Genomic DNA, 24,237 nt, shown 5'->3' with positions numbered 1-24,237 from the left:
ATTTATCTATATAAGTAAATAGTAGAAAATTGGCTTTTAGATCATACACCAAAAAAAATCTTGTGCATTTAAAAAATTCCATTAAATGTAAATATTTTCTTTCGCAGGCGAGAATTCAGGCTTAGAGACGAGTATCTGGCAAATGACAGTTCCTGAACGAAAAAACGCCGCGTCCTTCATAATGTTCACAACAGTCCGGCCTTTCATATTCATGGGCTCAAGTTTCAAATGCTTTTACTGCATGGAGTACCATTCTGAACTACCAGCGTTGTTACACCACACATCTGCCCACGAAATAAAGGAAAACTTAAAGGTTATACTAGAGAAGTACGTGCATAAAGGGAAGAGAACGCTGCAAGTGGACATATCGAATTTAAAATGCAGATTATGCAATCAAACGTACAGTAATTTAGATACTGTACGAGAACATTTGAAGTTAGATCATAAAAAGGAGTTCTTTAACGCGACTAACGGCATGACGGAATACAACATGGAATTAAGAAACGGCGCTTTTGTCTGTCACATATGTGGAAGCGACTTCCATTCATTCCCACTTCTAAATTCACACATGAATTGCCACGTGGGTAAAGTCGTCTGCGAGACTTGTGGTGCTGGATTCCTAAATCAACATTTCTTAATGAAACACAAAGAAACGCACTACAATATCAAATTTAATTGCAAACAATGTGATTTAGTGTTCACAAAGAAGAGTCAGTTGAAATACCACACCGAGATCATCCATAAAGGCAAAGCAAGAGTGAAACCAAAGAAATGCCCGCAATGCGATGAAACTTTCAAAGAGCATTACAGCAAAATGATACATTTGAAAGACGTCCATGGAATCACTAAGACGTTCCCCTGCCACTTATGTAAAGCTACGTTTAACACTCGTAGAGCTATAACGCAGCACACGACGAGGTTCCACACGGAAAAATTCAAATGCGAAGTTTGCTCCAAATGTTTTAGCATAGAGTCCAAGTTGAAGCAGCATATGCGTGGACACACAGGCGAACGGAACTTCATATGTCCGATTTGTAAGAATGCTTACATGCACAAGATGACACTTCGCAAGCATATGCGGAGCCATAATTCTGTATTTAGGTTTATGTGCTCGGAATGCGGGTCAGGTTTTCACAATAAAAATGAATTTGTCAAACATTCGAAGCAATGGCATGCTACGTACAATGAAATAACGTAAAACGCCATTTAAAAGTGGAAACGATAAAACTGTGAAATGTGACATGATCTCATAGAAAATTAAAGACCTTATAAAGATAAATGAACGAGTGAAGCGAGTGCTTAGTGTTGCTGCGTCCAATCGACACTTGTACTTCTAGATTTTGAAATGGATTTAGTGTTTAAAAATAGTTCAAAGTTCTATACAGGATGATTCGGGAGACGTGAGCAGGACCACAGCAGGACCAACATTACACATTTTGTTAGTTCTTTCCCTCAAAAGCATAAATTCCTTGTAGCGTTTTACCGAATCGCATTTCACCTCGATCGTATATTTAATTATAGCGTTACCGTTTATTTTTTAAGTCGCTATAAATTTTAGTCGCTTTTTTATTCGACTGGATGGCAAACGAGCAAGTGGGTCTCCTCATTGTAAGAGATCACCACCGCCCATAAACATCTGCAACACCAGGGGCATTTCACCTCGATCGTGCATTTAAGTATCCCGTTGTGTCTCAATCTCAATCGTGTTTTTATTGTCGCTATTATTTTTAGTCGCATTTTAACTCGATCGTGTATTAGTATATTTTAGTACTAGCTTTTACCCGCGGCTTCGCTCGCGTGAACCATAAACATTTAAAAGAAGCAAGCAATCAAGCAAGCATGCAAGCAAGCTGTTAAGTAATTAAATTAATAAAATGTACATCACCTTATTACGATAAACATATATTTAGAATGACAGTCCAAGTCATCAACAACTGTAACTAAGAAACCATTCAAATCAAATATGTGACACGCCTCCGCCGTGAATCAGAGGAGCAGGGAGTAGCTGGTCCAGGTGTCGGATCCACAGGAGTCCGCTGTCTGTCCTAATCTGATAATGTAGCTGTCCGAGACGGCGGACTACAATGCCAAACTCCCATTTGGTTTTCGATACGGAATAGTCCCTTGCTTGGACTCTGGCTCCGGGACTGAACTCTCTCCCATCTGTACCGTGTCGAGACTGTCTGGGGGGTGGTTTAGGAACTGCTCTGATCTTGGCAGCCAATCTTGTTCGTATTTCCCTTCCGAACATAATGACATATGGAGAGTCTCCTGAGGAAGTTGGTGTAGCTCGAAGAACATGTTTCACTAAACGGATTTTCTGTGATATATCGCCACTCTCCCCCTCTAATTTATGCAGTGCTCGTTTGGCAATCTGTACGAAACGTTCCGCTTGCCCGTTTGTAGCCGGGTGATACGGGGCAATTGTTTTATGTGCAATACCAGAGGTATGTAGGAAGTTTTCAAATTCTTGGGAGACAAATTGTCTCGCGTTATCTGATACTACTGTATAGGGTAATCCAAAAGTATCAAATAATCCATCTAATTTCTGAATACAGAATGAGCTTGTCATCGTTTTAGTAGGAATTATTTCCACCCATTTTGAAAAGGCGTCCACTACAATAAAAGTTGATAGCCAGATATAGGCCCTGCAAAATCAATATGAATTCTTTGCCAAGGACCAGTTGGATCTTCCCAATGATGTAGTGGGGCTTTAGGAGGTTCATTTTGATGTAATCTACAAGTTCGACATGATTTCACTTTAGTTTCGATATCTTTATCAATATTTTTCCAATATACGAAGCTACGAGCAAGAAGTTTCATTTTTAAAATCCCAATATGGCCAATGTGAAGTTCTTCTAAAATTTGTTGCTGTAATTTTCGAGGTATTATTACTCTCGTACCTTTTAGAATGCAGTCATTTTGCAGTGTCAATTCGTTATCATTGTATCCTGATTCTCTAAGTGAATTTCCCGATTGTAGCGTTTGAAACAAGTTCCGTAGTTCGGGTCTTCTTTTGTTTCTTTGGAAATAATTTCGGGTGAAATGTTTAATGTGTTTATCTGCCTTAGTTGGAATATGGAATGTTGGTCAATATTACTGTCGTTAACTTTTTCAACAGGAAATCGTGAGAGGTAGTCTGCATTGGAATGCTTAGAAGAACTTCTATATTCAATATTGTAGTCAAATCCAGATAGAAAATGTGCATAATGGAATAGCCTCATTGTACTCAATGTTGGTAAGGTTTGATGTGGATGGAAAATTGAAGTCAGTGGCTTGTGGTCTGTGATAGAGGTAAACTTGCGACCATAACAGTAGTGAAAGAATTTCTTTAATCCCAGAATATAGCAGTTGCTTCTTTGTCGATTTGACTGTATTTCTTTTCACTATTAGTTAGAGATCTAGAGGCAAATGCTATTGGGCGATCTGAGCCATCCGGTAGTCTATGGCTGAGTACTGCACCCAGTCCTGTAGGTGACGCATCTGTTGCTAAAATTAATGGTTTTTTCTGATCGAAGTGTAATAAGACTCTTTCACTGAGTATTTCTGTTTTGACATTCTTGAAGCTTTCTTCGCATTTCGGAGACCAAATAAATTTTGTTCCTTTCTTCAGGAGTGCATTTAAAGGGCTTGTAATAGATGCAAGGTTAGGTATAAATTTATTATAGTAATTTGCCATACCAAAAAGGTTCGTAGTTCGTTTACATTCGTCGGACGTTGTGCGTTGAAAATTGCTTTGACTTTATCTTGATTCTTATGCAATCCGTTTTTGTCAATTGTATGTCCCAAGTAATTAATACTTCTTTTAAAAAGTGACATTTTTCCTTATTAACTCGAAGGTTACTTTCTTTGAGTTTCTCCAAGACTTGTCTAAGCCTACAAAGTAGTTCTTCTTCTGTAGAGCCCTGTATAATAATATCATCGAAAAAGCATTTTACTCCATCTATACCAAGTAATAATTGGTCCATAAACTTTTGCCAAAGGCTAGGGGCAACTTTAACTCCAAACATGAGCCGATTACCTTAAAAGTACCTTTATGTGTGCTTAAGGTTTGTAATAAGGCACTTTCTTCATCCATCACCATGTTCAAGTATGCTTGTGTGATGTCCAAGGTACAGAACAGTTGCCCGCCATTCATTTCAGCTAAAATATCTTCAATTATTGGAATTGGGTATTGTTCGTCTTTTATAACTTTGTTTAAAGTAATCTTGTAGTCAGCACAAAGTCTGATGCTGCCGTTAGGTTTGACTATCGGAACGACAGGTGTGCCCCAGTCTGAGTGGTCTATCTTTGTAATAATCCCTAATTTTTCAAGGCGGTTTATTTCGTCATCTACTTTGGTTCGTAATGCGTAAGGAATTCTACGAGGTTTGATAAAGATCGGTTGTGAGTTTTCTGTAAGAGTGAGGTGGCCTCGAATGTTTGGAATTTCGCCCAAATTTGAATTAAATACAGTGGAATCGTACTCTTCTAGTAATTTTTCTAGTTTCGGTATGTTTTCACATTGTTGGACGGTTCTCATATCGGCAAGCGTGATGTTGAACTCTTTCATCCAGCTTCGGCCGAGGATAGGGTCAACATTCTTGTCTATTATGTATAATTTTCCGTAGAAAGTCTGATTTCCATAGGTGCATTTGACATATACCACACCAGTGGGCTTAAATACTTCACCTGTGTAAGTTCTTAGCTTCATGTTAGTCGTGAAAACTTTCTTTTTAATGTTGAGCTTTTTATAATCTTTTAATGATATAGTAGAAAGTGTAGCGCCAGTATCAAATTCCATATTGACTCTTGTACCTTCAATTTCAATCGGTATAATGTATTTGTCAGAGATTTCACTTTTTACTAAGTTGATCTCCGCTGTGCTGTCGGCGCTGAGGCTGCTTGTAGAGTTATCCAGTAAGTTTGTGTTATTATTTCTACGTCCTTGTAAGCAGACTCGAGCTAAGTGGCCTTCTTTTTGGCACTTGCGACACGTGCTTTTTATGGCGCCACATTCATTCGCTTTGTGATCGTTTTACCGCATCGATAACATTTGCCCTTCAGGTCTTTGATGGTTTGTGGATTTGAAGCGTATCTTGGTGCTTTCGATACTTTATTCATATTGTCAAAAGATGTATGACGAATTGATACAGACATGGTTGAGTTTTCAGTTTTTCCCTTTTCCATCAACGTGGCGGTATCCACTAAATTAGAAAACAGTGTGGTTTCCTTCTGTTGTAATATTTTTGTACGAATATCTCCATCTTTTAATCCCCGTATAAACTGTAGTGATAAGAATGATTCAACTGTAGGTTTTTTGCAGTGTGTACATTTGAATTCGCAATTTAGAGATAACTTTTTCAATTCTGACGCGTAAATTGCAATTGTTTCATCGGCTTGTTGTAAACGTGATATAAAATTATGTTGCGACGCCCATATGCTTGGTTTCGGGTCAATAAATTTATCCAAAATATCTGTAAGTTCTTCAAAAGTCTTATCGATCGGTTCTTCGGGAGAACACAGGTCATATAATCTTTCGTGGATATCTGGAGGTAAAGTAGACAGTAAGGTATAAACTTTCGTTTTAGGATGAGTGATGTTATTTAGTAGGATATAAACGGAAAGCCGCTTTATGAAATTTTTGAAGGTCTCTTTGGCTTGAAATGGTTGAAAATTAATTCTTGGTTGTGCCTCATGATGGGCATTCGTGACGGAGGTTACTTGAGTAATAGGAGGTATGTTACTTTCATTTTTGTATAGATTTATCAATCGTAAAATTTTTGTGCGTAACTTCGTATAAATCTCGTCAATCTCATACCTGTATGCCATTTCTGCCTCAAGATCCTCCTCTTCCGTCTCCTCTTCTATTCGACATTGTATATTTTGTAAGCCATCGTAAGTATTTTGTAGTGTAAGAAGTCGGGTTTCTAGTTCTTCGTAAGTATGTAAGTTTTGTTCATCTTGAAATGCGTTGTTCGTTTTAGTTAGTACACCGCGTAGGGTGGCACGCGCACGTTTTCCTTTCTTCAAATCAAACGACATCGTCGCCAATTTGTTAAGTAATTAAATTAATAAAATGTACATCACCTTATTACGATAAACATATATTTAGAATGACAGTCCAAGTCATCAACAACTGTAACTAAGAAACCATTCAAATCAAATATGTGACACAAGCATAGATGGTTACTTAACCATCTAAGCAAGTAAGCATCTAAGCAAGCTTGCAAGTGAGCATGTAATTTTGCAAGAAATAGTGCCAGCATGCATGCATTCAAGCATGCAAGCAAGCGTGCAAGCCAGAAGGCAAGCATGCATGCAAACAACAAATCAAGCAAGCATACTCCCAAATGTGCAAGAAATAGTGCAAGCAAGCATGCAATCAAGCATGCAAGCAATAATGCAAGCAAACCAGTGGTGGTAGTGAAAATCAGTTCATCATCATCAGCATCATCAGTTCGTTTATCGCTATCCCGCCGGAAATATGCTATTTTTGGGATAAAAACTATCCTATGTCCTTCCCCGGGACTCAAACTATCTGTATACCGAAATTCATCTAAATTGGATCAGTAGATCCAGAGATTACCCCCTACAACCTCACAAACGCACAAACATTACCTCTATAATATTAGTATAGACAAACATCATTAACGCGACAAATTAATTAGAGTCCCAAACAAACATCGACCGCGGCGAAATGTGTCCTAGGGTAATAAAATACTACACGAAAAATGAGATGTTACAAATTTATAATCCTAATGTAAAAAGCTACGCCAAAAATTGCGTCAAGTACAAGATTGTATTGAAATTTGGTTAGATTCGGTGAATCGCTACAAGAAATTTATGCTTTTGTCTCCCGAATAGTTCTGTCTAAGTAGTTCTATTGAATTGTATTAACATTTTTGAACGACTTATCCACTTTAATGTTATCTCATGACAAATATAAACCCAACCTACCTTAATTTTGAAATGGCTGTGACATATCGTACGGACAAACATACATAAATTATAGGCGTTCCATCCAAGTCGGTGGGCAACGGAACCCTAAAATGATCTCTGTAAAAACAGTCGTACAGCTTTACAATGTAAAGCACAAAATATACATTGCATTCCTGAAGTGATTTTTTTTTATTCCTAAGGGAGGTTTCAGACTAGTGTTTTATTTACGCGTAGGTACCTGATCAAAATTCGTTTTTGAAAGCGCGTGTTACGCGCGACCAGGTAGGTACGGTTTTGTTTTCTTCGGGCGTTGAACACGCAGAAATGAACAGCGTGTAAGCGCGTACCTACCCATGCCAAAAACGACCGCATACGCGCAGAATAAACGCTAGTCTGAAACCGCCCTAAGGTCGAACGCCTGTGAAGTTTTTAGTTTTCATTTATAGATGCGGGGCCACTAGCCGAGGTGGGGCCACTAGCCGAGGCGGGCCCCTAGCCGATGCGGGGCCACTAGCCGATGCGGGGCCTCTAGGCAGTTGCCTACTCTAGGGTTAATCCGGGCCTGAGTAGGTAGCCGTAAAATCATTATTAGGCAATAAAACCATGTAAATAATGACAAAATAATTCTTTGATATTCACTTTCCCTCCCTCCGTTTGTCATTGGAGTTGGTTTGGAGCTTATTTCTGGCGCGGAAGCTGTTTTAGGTAGGCGATTTCTGGTACAATCAGCACCAATATATCACACAACAAAGCGAGCATTAATGTCTGATACGACTCTTTTTCTACGGCCGGTAGGACGCGTCAGATGTTTTTTCACGCTCCGTTGTGGCAGATATTAATGCAGGCGGCTAAACAGATGATTTTCCTGGTACGGATTTGGATTCAAGAGACGAGGTGCCGTCTGCTGCTGGACTGCTTTCAGCTGCCGGTTGTTTTTGTTGCGGCTTGAAAACGCCTGGAAAGGATATAGTAATGCTTTAATGACACCATATGCTACCTATTTGGTATCTACATGTGTTATGTTTGATTTCCGTTAACTTTAGGTAAGGGGACAATCTACAGGTCAAATGAAGTTAATTTCTCTAAGACACTAGTGGCCTAAATCTTACTGGTTTAAAGATAATCAATAATTAAGATAATTAAGTAAGTACCTACAGTAAAACAGTGTGGTTCTTAATTTACGATGGTATGTAACCTCCGTCCGACGCAAATTTTCTTTTCAAAAGAGGGGTTATAAAGTTTGTCGTCAATGTCCTTCTGTCTGTCTGTCCTGGCCCTATTTCAATACGGTTTTCTTTAACGTGAAAGCGAGTTTCCTTGCAGTGAACCTCAGTAACGTCATTAGAATCGGTTGCCATTATTGAGATATTAAACTTTGAAAATGACGGTGTCGGGGAATTTTCAACTTTCCTAACTTGGTTTATTTATATTTATTCGGAAAAGAGGACGGAAGCGAATAAAGGTCACAGTTCATTAGAGCCACTCGGCACCCGACCAGGCCGTTTACTACGAAGTGTACGAAGTGCACAATCTTCGTCTCTTGCCGCCCCGCTGACGCTAATTTTATTTAATACAAGAGTGAGAGAGACGGTACGATACGAACTAAGATTTACGGATTTCGTAGTAGTACTCGTCTGTCAACGAGTGAACATCGCGTGTTCCATCAATTTCAGAGTAGTCTACTATGAAGAGTGGCTGTGGAGCACAAATCCAAATGGAGGTGGAGTGAACACAAATCCATGTGAAGAATACTAACCGCTCGAGCCAGTGGCGTAGCTAGGTAACCTAGGGCCCTGGGGCAAATAAAAAAATGGGGCCCACTGCTATTAAAAACTGGTAAGGTTTTTTGAAGTAAAATCATTATATATACAAATACTTTGAAAATGCTAAGCAACTTTATCATCAGCTATAAAGCAGAATTTCGAGGGCCCCCTGAGCTTGAGGGCCCCGGGGCACTGCCGCGCCTAGCCCCTTGGTAGCTACGCCACTGGCTCGAGCGAGACAAGGGGGTACGGGTCGGGTGCCCGGTGGCTCTAAGGAGCTGTGACCTTTATATTCCCTTTTTCCTTTTTCTACATATAACTAGCCCATGATTGACCCTATCTCACCTGATGACAAGTGTAGATGAGGCCAAAGGTATCAAAGAGAATGAGGAAGAGTGAGGTCAAAGGTAGGTAGGATAGGAGGTTGTATTGTATCTAACGTGACCATTTATTTTTTGATTCAGAACGGGACATTAGTTTATTCAAGTCAATGAGAAAAAACACTTTTAAAGGTCATTTATTTAGAAAAAGTTAACTGTTATTATATTACAAATAAAAAAAAACAAAATGTTTAGTTATATTTATCAGAGGCAGAGGAACAAATTTGCTTTAACACAGCTGGACTGATGCTTTTAAGTAAGAATGAAACTCTTGGCACGTTTTTTTATGTTCACCTTTAGAACTGAATTTTCGCACGTATTTTGAAAACGGGACAATTTCGCGTCCCGGTTTTCATTTTAGGGACACCGGGACTCGTAATCAAAAAAAGGGACAGTCCCGTTCAAAACGGGACGTCTGGTCACGTTAATTGTATCTCACAGCTCAGTGACAGCTTGCTTATTCATTCCTAGCGAAAATAAGCTTTTTCTTTTTTCTTATAAATTTTATGCAATTAATAAAGTCAGGGTCGACGGCATCGAAACCGATGTGAAGGACTATACAGGGTGTAACATTCATATCGGTCAGTATGGGAAAGTCGGAAACTATAAGGCATACCTACATACGAAGATCTGTTCTTAGGAACCATGTCATCGATTTTAATAAGAAGAAAGCTGCATTTATAAATTTCCAAAAAAAAACTTACTCAGTTTGGGAATCGAACCCGGTCGTTTCGAAAAATAAAACATACATTATTTATATTTCGATATCGGAATTGAAGGCCATAAGCAATAAATGTTACTATGAAACACGATATCTAGAATTAATAAAAATGCATTTTATTTCATATTCTTTAATAATCTAAGTTTTATTTTCAAAACGGGTTCGATTCCCGATTTTTCTTGTTATTAAAATCAATGACATGGTCTAACGGATCTTCGTATGTATTACAGTTACACTTTCCTATACTGACCGATTTGAATGTTACATCCCATTCGTCTCACCTGCCAGGAGTAATCCCTGCAGCGTGAAGAACGGCTCCTCAATCACAACACACGCCACTGAAGCAACCAGCACCGTGTACATCACGTCGCTCGCGAACAGTGTCAGCTATAATAAGGAATAGTAAATAGGAAAGCAGAATAAGGAATAGGTGTCGCATTATATCCACTTGACAGTCCGGAGCGTGCGAACAATATGCCTCCAACCGTCCGGGTTTTTAGGGTTCCGGAGCCAAAATGACAAAAACGGAACTCTTATAGTTTCGCCATGTCTGTCTGTCCGTCCGTCCGCGGCTTTGCTCAGTGAGTATCAATGCTAGAAAGCTGTAATTTTGCACGGGTATATATGTAAACTATGCGGACAAAATGGTACAATAAAAAATTAAAAAAAAATTTTTTTTTTTTAGGGTACCTCCCATACACGTAAAGTGGGGGTGTTTTTTTTTCTCATCCAACCCTATAGTGTGGGGTATCGTTGGATAGGTCTTTTAAAACCATTGGGGGTTTTCTCACTGACGATTTTTCGATTCAGTGATTTGTTTGCGAAATATTCAACTTTAAAGTGCAAATTTTCATTAAAATCGATCGTCCCCCCTCTAAAATCTAAACAGGTGGGTGGAAAAATTTTAAAAAATTCAGGATGGTAGTAAATATATTAAACTTTCAAGGAAAACTACTTACCATTGTTTCTAAATTGAAGTAGACCGGCACGACCTCAGCGCCGGCGAATGTGTACTGCACCATGTAGTGGTACAGGAACATGCCGTAAGAGACGCGCCCAACGAACTTCCACAGTCGGAGCGACAGGAACCAGTTCACGGGCCCTGGACAGGCAACAGGAGTATGAAGGAAGCTAGCAAGATATTCGGTGAGTATTTTAATTTTATTTATATTGGGACACAGCTTAAAATACCAAAAAAATATGTAAACACATTTGAGTTAACACATTAGGCAAAACAGTTTCCACGTTTAGCAATTTTGTTTCATCTAATCCATACTAATATTATAAATGCGAAAGTGTGTGTGTTTGTATGTTTGCCCGTCTTTCACGTTGAAACGGAGCACGGATTGACGTGATTTTTGGCATAGAGATAGTTTATGGGCCAGAGGGTGACTTAGGCTACTTTTTACCCCGAAAAAATACACAGTTCCTGAGGGAACAGCGCGCGATACCGAATTCCACGCGGGCGAAGCCGCGGGCAAAAGCAAGTGCTCAGATATAAACAGACAATTTAATTAAGCTCACAACGCCCACCCGTGACCTTATGATACCTAAGTTTATGCAAGATATGCGTGTTCATGCAGTTCCTCCACCTCCGCACTGTAAGAACACACACAAATCAGACAAACCCATCTATAATCACCACCACAATACACTGATGCGTTTCGAACTCAACCAGAGCTCATCTTCAGAGCAACACAACCGTACACCATGCTACCAGATGTTAGACACATTCAAATCGGTTTACCCGTTTAAGAGCTACGGTGCCACAGACAGACACACGACGATCAATCTTATAACCCCCTTCTTTTTGCGTCGGGGGTTAAAAATGACAATACATTGAAAAAATCGGCCAAGAGCGTGTCGTACACGCCTAAAATAGGGTTCCGTAGCCATTACGAAAAAAATAAGTAATATTTTTCTAAGGATTTCGTATTTTATACGGAATCTTCCAAGTTTAGGTATATTTTATACCTTAGGACGCTCGATTTCATGAAAATTTGCACTTTAAAGTTGAATATTTCGCAAACAAATCACTGAATCGAAAAAAATTCTTAGCAAACCCCTAATGGTTAAGGCTTCCGAGACCTATCAAACGTTCCAAAGTTCTTTCCAGACCTATCCAACGATACCCCACACTATAGGGTTGGATGAGAAAAAAACACCCCCACTTTACGTCTATGGGAGGTACCTTAAAACATTTTTTTTATTGTACCATTTTGTCGGCATAGTTTACATTTATATCCGTGCAAAATTACAGCTTTCTAGCATTGATAGTCCCTGAGCAAAGCCGCGGACGGTCAGACAGACAGACAGACATGGCGAAAATAAAGGGTTCCGTTTTTGCCATTTTGGCTCCGGAACCCTAACTAGGTTAGCTGGAAGAGATCCCTTTTTAGGGATAAGCTCGCCTTTGCTCTCCTTTCTGTGTATTTGTATTTATTTTTATTTTATTTTTATGTGCAATAAAGAGTTTATATACATACAAAAAACTCACCTCCGAACCCGTGAATGCAAGCGAATATCAACCAGCAGAGAGCCAGCGGCCAGAACACTCTCCTGAACGAGTTGTGGATGTTGTCCGAGAAATGGTCCTTCCAGCCCGCCTGCAGACTCGGGTGGACTATGTAGATCGCGTAGAACAACGTTACCAAGGCTAGAGTATAACATGTCACCAGGCTCCACTGTAAGCAAATCAGAATCCAATAGCAATATCTGTTACAATAAATGCAGTGACTTTTATTATATGATTCGGGGTTGAGAAGTTGAGTTACGATGTATTGCCGGCCTTTTGAGAAATGAGTAGACGCTACTTGCATTGTCGTCTATAACCTCATAATCATTATCACATGATTTACATACCATCTTGACGTATAATCGAGGAAACTGGATCACGGCAGGTACCTCCAGGGTGGAACCTTTTCCTTATCAATTTCGCTATGATTTCTTTGACAGACGTATGGGATGCCAACATGACGTTAGTAGCACAAAGGTTCCACTCTGGTACGTAATTCGGTTTCCTCATTCTTAATTTCCTCTGGTGAGAATAGACCTGCGCAGTTTTTTGAACCTGCGCAAGCGACCGGCTCAAATGGGATGGGAATTATGCTTTCCCATTTCGAAACTAGCTACCAAATTAGGTTACGAGGTGAGACTAAAGGGGAAATTCGATATTCAATTATTTTTCAGTTGATACGCGTAGGCAAACCGGTACAGGTAACAAACATCTCCGGTAAACCGTATTGTGTATGGCCATGTTTAACAAGATATTTTTTATTATTATTTACGAGAACTGCTCTTCCGTTACCCATGGTAATTTCGCCTTCTTGCCTCTATAGACATGCAGGACGTAGCCACAGAGCATCCCGATGAAGAACGGCGCCGACCTCGTGACTGTGTTCTGGTAATAGTAGAGGACGTGTTCGCGTATCTGTTGTTGGTTTGCACTGCGAAGAAATAAGCAGCATTTTAGGGAGTAAACTAGTTGGCGCGGGTACGCGGAGCGAGCGCAAGCGCACGCCTGCGCAGTACCCCTAGTGTAAGTTTTCGGTTACAAAATACGTCACAATCGCGTTCGCGTAAAATCTCAATTTGTATGGAAACACGAACATCGCAAACGTTCCGCTAGAGGCGCTGTTCGTGTTTCCATACAAATTGAGATTTTTAACGCGAACGCGATCGAGACGTATTTTCTAACCGAAAACTTACACTAAGGGCACAGTGCACTAAGGGCAGTTAGCGCTGCTCATGCTATTTTTCAATAGGCGTCCACCCGCTCCGTGCAAACCGGGTCAGCTAGCGTTAGGTACTTAGGTATAGTCGAGTTCTAAAACATCTGAGTAAACATTTGATCAAAAATATGCGAACACAACTCTATTGTTAACGGCGTAGAAAGTTTGATCATTAAGAGCTCGACTGTGCGTCCTAAGCGCGTTCCGTTTTTTTTTTATTTTACTGGATGGCAAACGAGCAAATGGGTCTCCTGATGGTAAGAAATCACCACCGCCCATAAACATCTGCAACACCAGGGGTATTGCAGACGCGTTGCCAACCTAGAGGCCTAAGATGGGATACCAGTAATTTCACCGGCTGTCTTACTCTCCACGCCGAAACACAACAGTGCAAGCAGTGATTCACGGCAGGATTAGCGAGCAAGACGGTGATAGCAATCCGGGCGGACCTTGCACAAGGTCCTACCACCTACAAAACGTACGGTTCGTACGGTTGTAACCCAAGCAGCGTCCCAACAGGGGTGACCTTGGCGGGAACTTGGTTTACAAACACGGACTGTGTTTCGGCTACACGGATTACTACAACCACGCGGCAACACAATTGCCAATCAGCAGCGATTCGTCTCCTGGCGTAAAACCACGTACATATAGTCCAGGAAATATGAATTGACCATCTATAAGCTTCACTAAGTACATAACAACTCATATTTCCTGAACTATACTCGTATCGTGATCGTGTTGTAGAAATGGCTCTGTTGTAGAAGTGGGCCTAGCTAAGAATTTTTGTGCCGGTCACGATTTTAAATGGGTCCCGACTGCTGAACAGTTCGTTAGATACTTAACAGAGTTCTAGGCCACTAGACTTGTTTTCTTCTTTATAGTTTTTGTAAGGCAGTCGGGGTTGTTCTTTTTAATTACCTGAGTGCTATGCGCGATGTGATAAAGTTGAATCTGAAGCAGATCACTAAGGTCACTATGAGGGAGCCGACGATGGGGACGATGAGGGCAGTGTAGGCGATGCGGCGGCTGCCCCACACCCAGTACAGCACCAGCGGTGAAATGATGTGCAACTGCATGTCCACCGACAAATACCAGGTCTGCGGAAGGCACTGGAAACAAAACAATGAAAAATCAGACGTCATTTTCACCTTGGTCGTTACTTTTACACAGCAAGGCTACTACGAAAGTCGAAACTCGAAGTTCGTATCGTACCGTCTCTCTCGCTCTCGTATTAAATAAGTATAAGTGTCAGAGGGACCGCACGACATGAACTTCGAGTTTCGTAGTAGCCCTGCTTGTCTCACTGACGAGGAAACGTCTAGCTATTAAATTAGACTTCAACCGCGACTTTGCACGCGTAATCCATAGATCTGACAGTTGAATTGAAATTCTCGGATTTTATTGAATTCTCATTGGAGTTTCCTAAAACTATATGGTGGTTCTCATTGACGTTCCACGATAAATAACGGTGCGAAATTTTGTGATTGTGACTAAAAGCTCATTGGTTGTGATTTCGAGATTTTATCCCTATCAAGAAGGCATCTCAGACGTCCAGCTATCTACAAACCAAATTTCATTGAAATCCGTCTAGCTATTAGCCGTTTTAGCAAAAAATCGACTGCCCCGTCTTAGTCTTAATTCATATACCATCAGCCAAATACTTAAGTGGTCTATCAATTTTTAAATAAGTTCCTATCAAATGAATATGTCGCTAAAGTCGAACTTTCAAGTTGATACACACGTCTATTGGCATTATTGTTTTATGACTTATGACGAAGTCCGTGCTTATGACATGCAAACAATTATGAACTTTAGGGTGGTAGACCACATATTTGGCTGATGGTAGGTACATAAGATAAAATCGAAGGGCGTTGGGAAATACCATGTCAAAGGAATTGACGATATTCTGCACATGCAGCAGTGCGGTCCACCAGTAGCGGCGGCAGAGCTCCACACGATCTGCCATGTAGTGCCAGTTGGGGCCGTCAGACACCCGGTGTATGAGCGACGCTTGGAGCAGCACCGCGGCTGCCAGCAGCGGGAACAGACGGATGTAACGGCCCATGTAGAACTTGTGCAGGTTCTTTAGCAGGGACGCTGAAAACAGTTGGTGAACGGTGAACATGTAGGGGCATTTGGGGGCGTTAGATTCCCGGTGTATCAGAGATGCTTGAAGCAGCACTGCAGTTGCCAGCAGCGGGAACAGGTGAATGTAACGGGCCATGTAGAACATTTGCAGGTTTTTTAGCAGGAACGCTGAAGGTAGCTGGGGCTTACTTCAAAGGTAGGAGGTAGAAAGTGCGCAAGGTAACTGGACGAAAACAGTGATGTAGTGCCAGTTAGGGTCGTCAGGTACCCGGTGTATCGTACCTCTGTATGAGAAGCTATAACTATTAGGCTACTATGACTCTTTTGATATCATCATAATCATTATTATCTGTCGTAGGACGTCCACTGTTGTTCATAAACCTTCATTTGCTTCGGTTGGAAGCGGCCTGCATTCATCGTGAACCCGCAGCTTTAACCAGAGGCATTATTGTCTAACGCACTTGAAATCACGTTAATTTTCATCACTTTCTCTCTGTCAAACGGATGAGTGTAGAAAGAGACGGTTAATGCGATCGTGAATGCCAGAGCGTTAGACCCTGTCTAGACGGAGCGTTTTGCCACTCGCGCGTAGACACTCGTGCGTTCCCGAGGTACTAGAGCTACATACACCATGTCCAGATACTCTCGCTATGGAAGGAAGATGTCTGTGACAATGTCTGTTTGATGTCCTTACATCTATTCATTTTGTTGGCCGCACTGTACGCAAGGAGCAAGCCGCCTAGAGTGAAGAACGAATCCACCGCCACCGTGTCTGAGATGATCCACATGGTATGCCTCTTGTATGACCACTGTGAAAGCATACGGGATTAGAGAACATCAAATCATACTGCAGTCTTCAATTTCCACCAGAGATGTGCGAGGGATGTGTTTGTAATGAACCATTAGAAACGCTTCATTCAAGTACCTATCCTCGTTCCGTTGAACTGTTTCCACTAGAGCTGTGCTGAGCGAGGAACGAGGAATGTTTATCGTACACCAATAGAAACGCTTCATTTACCTATCATCGCTTAGCACAGCTCTGGTGGAAACAGTTCAATGACGCGAGGATAGGTACTTAAATGAGGAATTTGTTAAGATTGGTTTTTGGAGTCTGTTTGTGTTTTTTATTTCAACTCCAAATTTTGTTACTTTTACGGTCATCCCGTAAAACCCAAATAACTTAAGCTGCTGCTAAATAAGAAACAAACAAGCTGAGATATGTGGTGCATAGGAGAAAGAGTGTCTGTACTCCTGTCCAGTGGTGGTGTAGCGGTATAGCACGCGGCACGGAATGCTGAGGACCTGGGTTCGATTCCCAGCGCTGGTCTATTTTTCTGGGTCCAGTGGTGGTGTAGCGGTATAGCACGCGGCACGGAATGCTGAGGACCTGGGTTCGATTCTCTGTCCATTTTTATGGTTTTTCTGTGCACCTATGTTTCAGTTAGTATTTTCGACATGAATACTTTCGGTTGGTTTATTATAAATATTCCTCGTAACGCATCCTCGCATCTCTGGTGGAAACGCAACCATCTCTAGGGAAGATCAGATAGTATTTTTTTTTATTCGACTGGATGGCAAACGAGCAAGTGGATCTCCTAATGGTACGAGATCACCACCGCCCATATACATCTGCAACACCAGGGAAATTGAAGATGCGTTGCCAACCTAGAGGCCTAAGATGGGATACCTCAAGTGCCAGTAATTTCACCGGCTGTCTGACTCTCCACGCCGAAACAACAGTGCAAGCACTGCTGCTTCACGGCAGGATTAGCGAGCAAGATGGTGGTAGCAATCCGGGCGGACCTTGAAAATGAAAATGAAAAAATGAAAATGAAAATGAAAAGATTTATTCGGGACTTGCAGTTCTTACCTCAAACGCTTCCAAACTATTGACCACATAGTTCGAGTAGAAGAAGTAAGTGCAGTATGTGTGGTACAACACAATCCAGAGGATCGAGAGGGAGCGGATGCCGTCCAGGCAGTCGATAGGCCGGGGCTTCTTGAAGGCCAGCAGCCGGCGCGTGTTGGTGTACAGAGAACAGGCGCGGTACAGCTCGCTGGCTTGCTTTGGGTCTGATGAACAGCATATGGCTTATGTAAAATAGGAAGATTTATTGAATCAGGCGTTGCTTTGCTATAAGAAGCTGCATAATAGCCGGATAAAGGGTTTTCACAACGGCTACGGCTCCAAAAATAAGAGTTATAGTGGATCTATAAGCGGCTATAGATCTCTTGTAGCGCCATAAAGGCCCATTTTATCCAGCTTATGGCTCTACAATAGGTCTACACTGGTCGTAAACATGAGTTATAATGGCTCTACAGAGGAGGTATACAAGTGATTGTTAGCGCCATGAGATCTTGAAAAGGCTCTTTCAGTCCATTACCTATACCACCTTCATCTTATTTCGGCGCTCTTGTATCGTCATATTAAATGCCAAAGCTCTAAATTAGTAATATAAGGTTTACTGGTGGTGCCAACAAAATATAATTTATAAAAATGAATTTATCTCACGTACAGTGACAAGTGAGGAAACAAATAATATGGCGGCTTAAAAATATCAATGAACAATAAAATAATTTGAAGTCAACGTTTCAACCGCATTGGCCTATAGGGGGAGGGTCGGGACGCGTGCTCACCTCAGTATGGTCTAGTGACCACACCAGGTTGTTGGGTTACCGACTCGAAACTATAATAGGTACGATTCACACAAAACTTCAGGCCAGCCTTAAAATACACTTTTTTTTGTCAATCAAACAAAAAAAAACCGGCCAAGAGCGTGTCGCCATTACGAAAAAATCAAATAATCATTTCCTAAGGATTTCAATTAAAAAAAAATATTGTACCATTTTGTCGGCAGAGTTTACATATATATTCGTGCAAAATTACAGCTTTCTAGCACTGATAGTCCCTGAGCAAAGCCGCGGACGGACAGACTGACAGACAGAGACATGGCGAAACGATAAAAACGAAGTGCGTTAAAATTCGGGAGTGGGGCCCCGTGACGTCACGCTGCACTAACATTAGTGTCGTACGACGTCACGTCACGTCACGCTATAGTTCGTGAAGTTGTATGTAGGCCACTGACCCCGCAAAGTAATGGTATACCAATAATATTCAAAATTTTGTCGTTATACCTTTTCCCAACAAAAGCGTATGGCGTAGATCGTACGCTGTGCTGAAGACGGTAAGCAGAGCGATCAGGGAGAAAACAAATCTGGAAAAAAACATGTTTAATCTATATTCAGGGTAACCAGATGTTTCAGTGGGTATGCCCCTGCCTGCGTTAGTATTATTTTCTGTGCATCTATGTTTCAGTTTGTATTTTCGATATGGATTTTACGGGATGACCGTAAAAGTAACAAAATTTGGAGTTGAAATAAAAATACAAAAAGACTCCAAAAACCAATCTTAATTTGATTGCTTCATAGCGATATCTCTTGTCCGGGTGAGCGGTTAGTTCCGATGGGGTTCTGAAAGTTTCTCGATGAGGGCTAAAGCATAGATGTCGCTAGTGTCGCTGCCTAAGTGACTAAATAAGAAACGAACAAGCTGAGATATGTGGTGCATAGGAGAAATTTGTGTCTGTACTCCTGTCCAGTGGTGGTGTAGCGATATAGCACGCAGCACTGACTCTTTTTCTGGTTTTTCTGTGCAACTATGTTTCAGTTTGTATTTTCGATAATATAAATATCTGCCACAGCGGAACGTGCAAAAATATCTGACACATCCTACCGGCCCTGGGAATAATGTTGTATCGGATTATGCACGCTTTTTTGTGTTAGAAATTGATGCTGGTGACGTACCAAACATCAGTTCCTTCATATTCTGTCATCACCATCATATCAGGCCCAAAACGTCTACTGTTGCACACAGGTCTCCCCCATAGGCCTCCAGTTGCTTCGGTCGGAAGCGGCCTGCATCCACCGTAAACCCGCGGTTTTAACCAGGCCATTCCTCCATCTCGTTGGTGAACGTCCTACGCTGCGCTTGTCGATCCGTGGTCTCCATTCGAGAGCTATTCGGCCCCAACGGCTGTATGTCTCCGTGCTATATGTCCTGTCTATTGTTACTTCAACGAGCTAATTCGCTTGGCTATGTCGGCACATGTTGTCTTAATAAATCACAAACCAGACAGTGGCGTTTCAAGGTAGCATGAGATAAACGATAGCTAACTAAAAGCTATAGAAACCCTCATTGAGGCTGACTGGAAGAGAGTTCTATAAGGGATAACTTTTTTAAGGTTAACTTGTTTCATTTCTAGGGTAACGAGAGTGACGAAAATTATAATATAATCATTAAACAGGACTTACATCGCCACATAATCAGCTGCAACAAAGGGCCTGTCATTCGGCAGCCGGCAGTACTCTTCACTGTAGTTGAAATTGACCACAGGGTTCCTGGCATAGGGCGCCAGCATGACGTCCACGGTACACGTCTTGGGAACACACACGGCTAGCGCCAGAGACTGGGACGCGTATGCCTTCATTAGACGCGGAGGCAACGTCATTTCTGTCCATGTCAACTTTTCTTCTGATACTGAAACGCCAGGTAGGTAATAGGTAGGGGAGACCGAGGAGAGTTGTGACAGAGGAGAGTAGTGACAATGTCGATTTTTAGGAACTTAACTGGTAGCATGGCCTACCAATCCCTACAAGCTATATTTAATACAAAAAAACAGCAATAGATGGCACTACTATTAACATTTGTAAATTATAAAATGTGAATAAGCCGAATTAAGTAGAAATATTAAGATTAAAATAAAGACTAGCATATTTTATAAACACAACTTCACATGAACCTTAATTCAACTCCTTAATTTGAAGATAAGAAACACCATAAAATAATAAATTGAGAATACGAAAGTATAGGCTACATGTGGCTACATTTCAGCTATGAGGCTTTCGTAGTGTTTTGCAATTGTGACGCTAGATGGCGAATAACCGGAATGCGCTTGCTGGGCTTGCCCCGCGCTTGCTCACATTCGTCGAAACTATTTGAGAGAAACATGCCATTCTCTTCTACTGACGTAAATAAGACAGAGACATCATGCGTATCTCTAGTCGTCTAGGCTCAGTTGGTGAGCTTGTTGGTTGTTGTCAGTGTACCGTATCCTTAGTGTCTCACTAGATGGCAATACGTATCGTGTTATTTGTGTTCTCACTGGTGCCATCTATTGGAAAATCGAAGGAAAGAAAAATAGCCAGTTGAATAGCCAGTATTAGGGTGATACCATTTGCTTGTACTAGGTGGTGTCTCTGTTATATACCTATGTACTCTGTGCTGGTAGCGAGCTCGCAATAGCGCGCGTTTTTCAGTTCAAGTCTAGAGCTATCAAACGCGCGCTATTGCCAGCTCGCTAGCAGTTAATAAGTTCCCAAAAATTGACGTTGTCACTACTCTCCTCCGTCACAACTCTCCTCGGTCTCCCCTACTCGTAGAACATATTTACAAACATCCTTTACCTGTAGTTTAGTGTACATACTCGTATAATAAACTACCTTAGAGATGTTGAAAAATACCCGACATGATCATTTCAAACATATATCTCGAAAATGGTTGAACTGATTTTAATGAAACATTAAATATCGTCGTTACATTTAAAGAACCACCGCAGGAAACTGGCTCTTTGCTATCGTCAGTTGACTAATGTATTCAATTAGCTCCATAGTGTCACCAAAAACTATTACTGTAGACCTTATAAAGCTATTATAAGACTCAAAGCTACTATTTGCTCTATATTTATTGTTTGTTGGGTTGTTTTTCAACTACTTAAGCCTGTTATAGCCAAATTTAATTCCATTGTACAATTCTACCTGGTACCCCGCGTTACAGGCGAAACCTGGTGCGGGGAGCTCTGGTAATTCTAGCCACGCATTGCATTTTTGAAAAAACACATTTTTATATACCTACTTTAATACATTAACGAACTAGGACTTACCCGAAACACCAGCTAAAGTAGGTATCCTGATGATAGGTAGCGTCATGTGCGAGCGGAGCAAGCAATATTTCCCTTGGATGTTGCTGTCGGGGAAGTCTTGGTTTATGGCCAGGCATTGGTGGTAGTGGCCTAGACTGGCGAAGTTCCCGTCCAGTATACCTTCAGGTGTTCGGAAGCTTGCGTCGTAAACTAGCAAAATAAAATGCAACTGAGCAATGACACTGTACAGTCGAGGAAACTGAGTCACATACAGGATGGAACCTTGACCATGAGCTACTGTCATGTTGACATCTCATACATTTGCCAAAGAAATCATAGGGAAATAGATTATGAAAAGGTGACACCCTGACAGATGTCTGATGTCTGATGGGCAGGGCACATTGCCAGGATGAACCACGATCGTTGGGCGAGGCGAACACTGGAGTGGAGACCTCGTGAAAACACTCGCAGTAGAGGGAGACCACCAATGAGGTGGAAGGACGATATCTGCCGACAGGCGGGTGGAGGATGGATGCATATGGCTGTCGATCGCCAGGCGTGGAGAAATGGAGAGGAGGCCTATGTCCGAAGACGGACGACTTAAGGGCTGCTATGGATGGATGGATGGGACACCCTGACACGTGGTGTAGTTTCCTTGACTTTAGCTATTGTACATCAGTGGCGTAGCGTCAGATATTTTCGTGGTAGGTAAAGCCGAAGCAAAGATCATTATGTCTTTCATAAATCCATGTATGAGTATTTCTCAAAAAGTTGTCCCGTCATGAAATTGACAAGAAATCATATCGAAAATACAAACTGAGACATGGATGCACAGAAAAACCAGAAAAAGAGACCAGCGCTGGGAATCGAACCCAGGTCCTCAGCAATCCGTTCTGCGTGCTATAACCCCTACACCACCGCTGGACAGGAATTTAGACACGAATTTTTCCTATAGTCTAAGGGGCTGTTTCACCATCCATTGATTAGTGTTAACTGACGGTTAAATGTGATGCCGTCTAAGTCTATTCGAACAAAACAAAGCTCCTAAGTGTGCTAAAGATATGTACCTACTATAGCTTAGTAGGAATGTAATTAGTTAGTTTTTAGTAAGATATATGCAGTAAACCAGTACTTATAGTCAAAATACCACCAACGGGACTTATCACGCTAACACACACGAGTAATATTTACCTCGACGTTTCGGCAACATTACACTGGCCGTCCGTGGTCACGAGTAGACTTAAGTGTGGGGTGTCAAGTCTGCCTAGCAGCGCGAGTCCTTTGAACTACCCGCACTTGGTCATTTTTATTTGTCACCTTGTCACCCCATCACACCGACACAACACTAACAACGTCCGATCGTCTCTCAGAACATTCATCCCGACGCCGACACTCATTAAAATAACAGGATTCCACGAAAATGAAAAGCTTATATCCATCGTCCTGGTTGAAATTTTTATGCTTCAAACATCGAGGGCGTGATAAGTCCCGTTGGTGGTATTTTGACTATGAGTGAAAATCAGGAAAGTTTAAAACGTTATATTATAAACCAGTACTTACATTCGTGACTCATGCTTTGCACTTGTAATTTGCACATCTCCGGGTCCAGAACATCTTTGTATAGCTTATAATTAAACAAATTATCCGCACTAACACTTAGAAAACACGTCAATATCAAACCACTATGCATTGTGAACTAATTACAGCCCAAATACATACTTGGTCTACATAAAATAGTTTTTATTTCGTGAATTATGTTCAGTTTAGTGGTTTTGTATTAGTTTAAGGTCTAATAGCATAGTATTTTCATTAAATCGACGCATTTTAAGTTTCACCTTGTGCATGTTTTGACACGTCAAGATGACATCTAGCAGGGAAAAGAATAAAATAGTCATGAAACCTCTTTTTGAATATACAGACAGCAAATAAAAGAACCAAACAGTATATAACTATATGTCTGCTATTTGTAGACTCTTTTTATAGGGCATTTCTGTCTTCCGTTGTCCGTGAGTTTATCTCTCCGATTTCAACAAAATTTGGGAGCCTTTCGGGGCAGTGGTCCCCTTTCGTAGACTCAGTCCATGATTCCGAGCTTGAAAAACAGGATCTCCAGATGTGTCCCCAATAAAGGGTACAACGGTAGATAGATCTTAATATATTTTTGGAACCCCAATGCCCCAACAGGGCATCATATTTTATAATTTATTTGTAAAAAATATTGCATTGCATGAAAGTAGATTGGAGCTTTCCAAGTTACCCAAAGGGCTATAGAACGAGCGATGTTGGGTATTTCTCTCCGTGACCGAATTAGAACACATAGATTCGGAGAAGAAAAAGCTTACCGACATCCCAAGTCATTGCTACCAGAAAGTGGAAATAGACAGGCCATATATGCCGTAGGCAGAACCACAGGCGGAGTAGACGGGTGCTCGAGTGGAGGCCAAGAACGGGACACAGAAATGTGGGCAGGCAACCGATGCGTTGGGCTGACGATCTTGTTAGAGTGGCTGGGAAGAACTGGATGCGATGGGTACAAGACCGAACGGAATGGCGTGCATTGGAAAAGACATTTTTTTTGCATTTGCAGGTGTTAGGACCTTGTGCAAGGTCCGCCCGGATTGCTACCACCATCTTGCTCGCTAATCCTGCCGTGAAGCAGCAGTGCTTGCACTGGTGTGTTTCGGCGTGGAGAGTAAGACAGCCGGTGAAATTACT

The 24,237-nt window shown here is 41.4% G+C and overlaps 2 protein-coding genes across 4 annotated transcripts in view; one reads left to right on the top strand and one right to left on the bottom strand.

The window, feature by feature from the left end:
• Positions 1 to 1,839, top strand: part of LOC141442912 (zinc finger Y-chromosomal protein-like) — a 46,136-nt gene extending 44,297 nt beyond the window's left edge. The window contains exon 6 of one of the 2 annotated variants that reach the window (XR_012452987.1): positions 108 to 186. Coding sequence is in view for 1 of the 2 variants with exons in the window: in XM_074108069.1 (XP_073964170.1) it covers positions 108 to 1,198 (1,091 nt within the window). In the remaining variant the exon portion in view is untranslated. Of the gene's footprint in view, positions 1 to 107 lie in introns of both variants that reach the window. The other variant, XM_074108069.1, reaches the window with a different exon arrangement.
• A 5,692-nt stretch (positions 1,840 to 7,531) lies between these two features.
• Positions 7,532 to 23,376, bottom strand: LOC141442913 (nose resistant to fluoxetine protein 6-like). 2 transcript variants are annotated; one of them, XM_074108079.1, is made up of 13 exons: positions 23,083 to 23,376; positions 21,544 to 21,732; positions 19,916 to 20,141; positions 18,740 to 18,819; positions 17,475 to 17,677; positions 16,299 to 16,413; positions 15,399 to 15,613; positions 14,435 to 14,625; positions 13,093 to 13,231; positions 12,283 to 12,469; positions 10,745 to 10,887; positions 10,067 to 10,172; positions 7,532 to 7,876 (listed from the first exon to the last, which is right to left on the bottom strand). In XM_074108079.1, the coding sequence occupies exons 1-13, from the start codon at positions 23,210 to 23,212 to the stop codon at positions 7,770 to 7,772; spliced, it is 2,031 nt and encodes a 676-aa protein (XP_073964180.1). In that variant the 5' UTR covers positions 23,213 to 23,376; the 3' UTR covers positions 7,532 to 7,769. The 2 variants fall into 2 exon arrangements, with proteins under 2 accessions (XP_073964180.1, XP_073964181.1); XM_074108080.1 differs by lacking the exon at positions 10,745 to 10,887 and having other exon boundaries at positions 7,790 to 7,876.
• Between the last annotated feature and the right edge of the window lie 861 nt (positions 23,377 to 24,237).

The sequence above is a fragment of the Choristoneura fumiferana genome, chromosome 26 (genome assembly GCF_025370935.1).
Source record: "Choristoneura fumiferana chromosome 26, NRCan_CFum_1, whole genome shotgun sequence".
NCBI lineage: Eukaryota > Metazoa > Arthropoda > Insecta > Lepidoptera > Tortricidae > Choristoneura > Choristoneura fumiferana.
Note: the sequence above shows the minus strand (reverse complement) of the source record. Positions and strands in the feature narration are given on the sequence as shown.

What these genes read in the sequence shown, in the direction of transcription:
- LOC141442913 (XM_074108079.1), bottom strand. Translation starts at nt 23,212, where the DNA reads ATGCATAGTGGTTTGATATTGACGTGTTTTCTAAGTGTTAGTGCGGAT. An exon ending in ATAGTTTGGAAGCGTTTGAG is followed by an intron (nt 16,414 to 17,474) that starts GTAAGAACTGCA and finishes ATGCTTTCACAG; the next exon opens with TGGTCATACAAGAGGCATAC. An exon ending in TCGTCAATTCCTTTGACATG is followed by an intron (nt 14,626 to 15,398) that starts GTATTTCCCAAC and finishes TTTTGTTTCCAG; the next exon opens with TGCCTTCCGCAGACCTGGTA.